This window comes from Triticum dicoccoides, chromosome 4B (assembly GCF_002162155.2).
Source record: "Triticum dicoccoides isolate Atlit2015 ecotype Zavitan chromosome 4B, WEW_v2.0, whole genome shotgun sequence".
Lineage (NCBI taxonomy): Eukaryota > Viridiplantae > Streptophyta > Magnoliopsida > Poales > Poaceae > Triticum > Triticum dicoccoides.
The window spans coordinates 170,103,477-170,108,333 of record NC_041387.1 but is presented as its reverse complement, the minus strand read 5'-3'; the positions used below and the strand labels follow the sequence as shown (position 1 = coordinate 170,108,333).

At 42.4% G+C, this 4,857-nt stretch overlaps 1 protein-coding gene across 1 annotated transcript; it reads left to right on the top strand.

Moving 5' to 3' along the window:
* Nucleotides 1-555: 555 nt before the first annotated feature.
* LOC119295599 lies at nt 556-4,430 on the top strand. The gene is made up of 8 exons (XM_037574032.1): nt 556-788; nt 860-922; nt 1,330-1,402; nt 1,926-1,976; nt 2,928-2,990; nt 3,108-3,315; nt 3,896-3,978; nt 4,069-4,430. The coding sequence occupies exons 2-7, from the start codon at nt 867-869 to the stop codon at nt 3,973-3,975; spliced, it is 531 nt and encodes a 176-aa protein (XP_037429929.1). The 5' UTR covers nt 556-788; nt 860-866; the 3' UTR covers nt 3,976-3,978; nt 4,069-4,430.
* Nucleotides 4,431-4,857: the final 427 nt, after the last annotated feature.

Here is a 4,857-nt window from a genome sequence, read left to right as displayed (position 1 = left end):
GAATGTTGTTTTCGAACAGTGTGCAAACATTCATAGGCAACAAGCACGCTGTCCGTGATCAAGCAGCCCGACACGAAAGCACTCTGAAACTTCCGAGACAATGTCATTCAGAAAAACCTTCAGTCTATTAGCGAGAACTTTAGATGCAAGTTTGTACAAGACATTGCACAGGCTAATGGGGCGGAATTTAAAGAGGTGTTGGGCATTTTGTACCTTTGGGATTAAGACAATGATTGAGTCGCAAAGTCTTTCAAGTAAAGCCTCGCCACTCAGGAAAGAGCGAACTTGAGGCTTCTCAGAGCTCAGGGCATTTCGGCCGTCGGATCGACTCGCTTCATGTGTTTCCGGGTGTCGGATCGAGCGGTGGGAGGAACCGGGCCGTAGGATTGACATGGAGTTACTGCTAGAGCAATTTCACTCCCCGCTGTAAAGATCTCGTGCCACCGCTGTTATTCCCGTGCCCTGCCGAGGGCATTTTCGTCTTTTCACATGTGTGGCCGTGCGTGGCTTGGTGTGGACGTATGGGCGAGGAGAGTGCCCGATTGGTTCAGAACCCTAGCCCCCACCCCCACTCGTGCCCCTCTCCTTCGCTCCTGTCCTTCTCACGCTTGGTCGCGGCCGTGGCTAGGGTTTCGGGCTGGGCAGGGCAGCGTCTTCGCCGCCGGCGCGGCTCCGGTGGACTCCGACGGCTCCTCTCCATCTCCTCCCTCGCCCCCACGTGCGGTTCCGCTTCCCGCTGGCCACGAGGGGCAGCCGGGGCGCATCGGGCTGGGCCTCCTCTGTTTCCGGTGAGTTCGTCCGCCCTCCTCCTCCTCTCCGATCTGCTCTGGCGCTCACCCTCTCCTTTGAATCAACCTAGGTCTGTTATGGACGAGGAACCATTAGGAAGGAAAGGTGTGTATCAACCAAGAAGCGGAGCTAGGTGTGTAACTCCATTGTTTCTTTGTGAGTTGCTTTTACTATAGTTCTTAGTCCATAACAAGTTGTATTAACACAACATACGAGTTGAATATGTTCATATCCAGTTTGGTATGTTTGTATGAGCCCGCACATGTTCTGTAACAATTTTTTCATTTGGCGGCATTAGCAAGTAATTTTGTTTTATGCTTTTGGTAAGGAATAAACACACATTGTAGCTTCCAGATAGGTACGTATGCATGCAGCCAGGCCTTAAATCAAGTAAACGGAGCAAAAACAATTTGGGTTCCCACTGAAGTGCATAGAAGGCACAATGCATTATGTGCCATAATAAGCAGTGCATAGAATAGCTATGATTTGTTTGATTTTGGTTCGTTTTATCCCTCCGAAGATTGAATGACTTCTCTTCAGGTGTGCCTGGTCTGCGGCGACGACCTTTGGGCCAACAACACATGGACATTTCAGAGATAAGCTATTGCATCAGGTATAGTGTATTGCGGACAAGCCAGACATTAGTATCTAGAGTAGGTATTTCAGCTAGACATGCCAATATGCATCTTCATTTATACAGCAGCCCATGCGTTTAATAACATTTGAAAACAATAACTCTCATATTTTGTTTGCCTTTTTAGGCTAAAATAGCAGAGTTTGGTTTCAGTTTCCTCTCACAAGATATCAGGTCTCTCCCTCTCTCCAGTTAGCTAATGGTGGTCATGTGTATGTTTTGGTAGACGAGATGCAGATTCCAAGAGCCTATCATAGTCTGTTTGCCTTTTTAGCCTAGAAAAGCAGAGTTTGGTTTCATATCTAGCTAGGTTGGAAGAAATATAATTGCTTGGTAAAACTGATGTCTAAAAATAGTGCTTATTTCTTCTACAAAATAAAATGTTGTGCCACATGCTCACCCATGAGAACCATCTATTCAGCTATTATCTAATTATGCATCTAACAATTTGATTATGATATGCACTACTTATGGTTGTCTTCTAACAGAATGGCATTTGCAGAACTTTGCTTGGCGAACATCCGGGACACTCGGGTACATAAGATCCAGGAGGGTAATTGATTATTTTCCAAATGATAATGATACAGAGGCTAGGAGAACCATCTCTTTTTCATTATATACATAAGTAGTACAGATTATTCTTTACCTTTTTATGTCATTCTGTTGCTTTCCTGCTTCTATGATCTGTTGCTACTCTGTGTTAGATGGTCATTAGCCATATAATGCCACTGAACGTAGTCTGATAGCACCTTGTATTGCTTCAGTTTTAATTAAGTAAACTGGAGCAGGTATCTGCCATGTTCAAATAGTAATTGACTGTCACGAGGTGCTCACTCGGGCAGGAGCAAACCAAGGTCAGGTGCTAGGAAAAAACAATGTGGTTAGTGTACATGCACTATTACATGTGAGAACAAACATACTTGCCCACTTCTTTGTTCATGTTCAGTAATATAGATGCAGTTATAGTTGTTGTAATGATTATCATCTCTTTGTCAAATAGAAGATAATGAAAAGCAGCCGGTTACTTTACCTCAAATATCATAAGGATACTTATATTTTTTATAATTGTGTGCTTTCAATTTGTGTACCCTGCTGAGTTAATGACAGAAATGGTCAGCTGGCATTAGTTTAGTTGTTGGCTTAAATCTTCAGTCAGATGATTCAATGATCATACAATTTAGACCGTCAATTTTATGGTTGGCCTCGCTTTCTTCCAGTTCAGGCACTATGCTCTGCAGGGGGTGCCTCATGGTACGGTTGACCTTGTTTTTCCCCATTCAGACATGGAATTGGGATGAACATGCAGAGGAGAGGGAGAGAGCAGAAAGTGGGGAGGTGAAACATATGCATTGTGTGCGTGAAGCAAGCAATGCATTCGTGCCTTCTTTTTCTATGGACATTTGCTCACCGTCTGTTTGGTTGAATTGGCGACTAGCTATTTAGTATTGTGTGCATAGTCAAATGATTTGCATCTTTGATAAAAAATCTACTTAATCCATGGAAGGTTGGTGCGGCAAGTATGACACCAAATGTTTCTAAGGTTACCCATGGCAGATTCTGTGCAGAGGTATTTTGACAGAATTAGAACCATGTGCTTTACATATGACTTTACGCATTCTTATGACTTCATGCTGCTAATCCCAATATTTGTGACAATGACGCAATCAATGCTCGCATACAAAAGAGCACACAAGGATCGAAGCAGCAAAACCAGGGCGAAACAGAGCAAACACAAAAGAAGAAACGTATGCTACATACAGTCGATGTGATCCTTCCAACACCGCCGTCGGGGGTCCTTCTGCCTCAGCCAGGACCTCTTCTGCCCTGCACCGCTGCTGTGAACCTATCCATGCGGACAGCCACCGCCATGCTACAGCTGTCGCAACCTGCAGGTAGCATATCTATTCTTCTGTTTTCTCTACCTTAGTTTGTGCTTGCTCTGTTCCAGTGTTCACAGCAAGATAACCAATGTCTTGGAAAGCCTCCAAACTGTATTTGATATATTGGCAATTTCTGATTGAAGAATTTATGGTCCACACCCTCTCTAAAGCTTAATCAAATATGTCTAATATTCTCCTCTACCCTTGCTAACAGAAAAATCTTGTATGTCCAATATATGATCTTTGTCTTGTTGTGTACCACTACTTTTTAGGATATGACCTTTATATCCCCGTAGTTTACGTGGATTATTTCCTCACATGAGCGACGGCTGTAGATTCTTCACTTGAAATAAATAAATAGTTTTAGATACTTCCCTTGAAAAATAAATAGTTTTAGATACATGATCCATGTTCAGGTAAGTTAAAATGTTGAATGTTTCTCTCTAAATCATAGAGAGCGAAATTCATGAGTTTTGAGCTGTAAACATGGCTTACAACCATTTTGTTTATGACTACCTATAAATGACATTGACGTTGGTATATCTCCCAGCATAAAAAATGGCTTACAACCATAGATCTCATGTTCCAGCAGGTTCAAAATTCAACCTGTTTTGCTATAAATGGCCTCCTGCACCGTTGTATACAAAGCTGAAGTGGGTACCACAGCCATGAAAGGTATCGTCCTTTGTAGAATTTTCAATTAAACTATCAATATGAGTATTTTTATTTATTAATGTTAATTACACCAATGGAATCAACCTGCAGAAACTCTACTTGCAAAGGTGGATTGGAGAGGAAGTTATCGATGCTCAAGCCATATGGTGAAGTGGAGCAAGAAGAGTGAATCAGGAAAACGGAGAACATGTCTATTTTGTATAGCTTATCCTTAGGTTGTATTCGTTGGTTGTAGCGAATTGACCGATTTCTCTTACTGCTGTCAATGCCGGCGATGAATCATTGAGGAATGTTGAACTGTGTAGAGTTGAAGTTAAGGTCTACCATTAATATAGGAAGAAAGGTGTGTGTGTGTGTGTGTGTGTGTGTGTCATTAAATAGTTGTCTAATGAACAAACGAGACTACCAATGATTTTTTTAAACAATATATCACCATTAATTAGAATCTCTCATACTTGGTTAATTTGTCTGATATATGTGCTCCTTTCAAGCTGCACCATTTTAGTGAATAGTTGTCTGACAAACAAACGAGACCACCAATGCATGGTCAGTGTTGAGACAGATACATTCATGCTTCCTTTGCACCGAACTTATTGTCGTAGGCAATGTGTGCCATGTTGTACTCCTGGTCTTCGTAGTTTTACCATCTCCGTTGTCTATAATGCATCATGCCGTTTGATCTTTATGTGCTTGGCCATGTCGTTGGGATGGGCACCCTCGCACCAAGGCACGTTTCCGATCTACACAACTAGTATTAAACAGAGGATAGCTCATCCCCAGGGCCAGGAGCTAGCTCCATCACCTTAATTATACGTTGATAGGGATGTGCAAGACTTAGGAAATACTCCCTCCGTAAACTAATATAAACTAATATAAGAG

Coding starts and splice junctions, on each gene's coding strand:
- LOC119295599 (XM_037574032.1), top strand. CDS start 867: ATGGACGAGGAACCATTAGGAAGGAAAGGTGTGTATCAACCAAGAAGC. Junction 1,403..1,925: donor GAGATAAGCTATTGCATCAG/GTATAGTGTATT, acceptor TGGCATTTGCAG/AACTTTGCTTGGCGAACATC. Junction 1,977..2,927: donor GGTACATAAGATCCAGGAGG/GTAATTGATTAT, acceptor AATCCATGGAAG/GTTGGTGCGGCAAGTATGAC.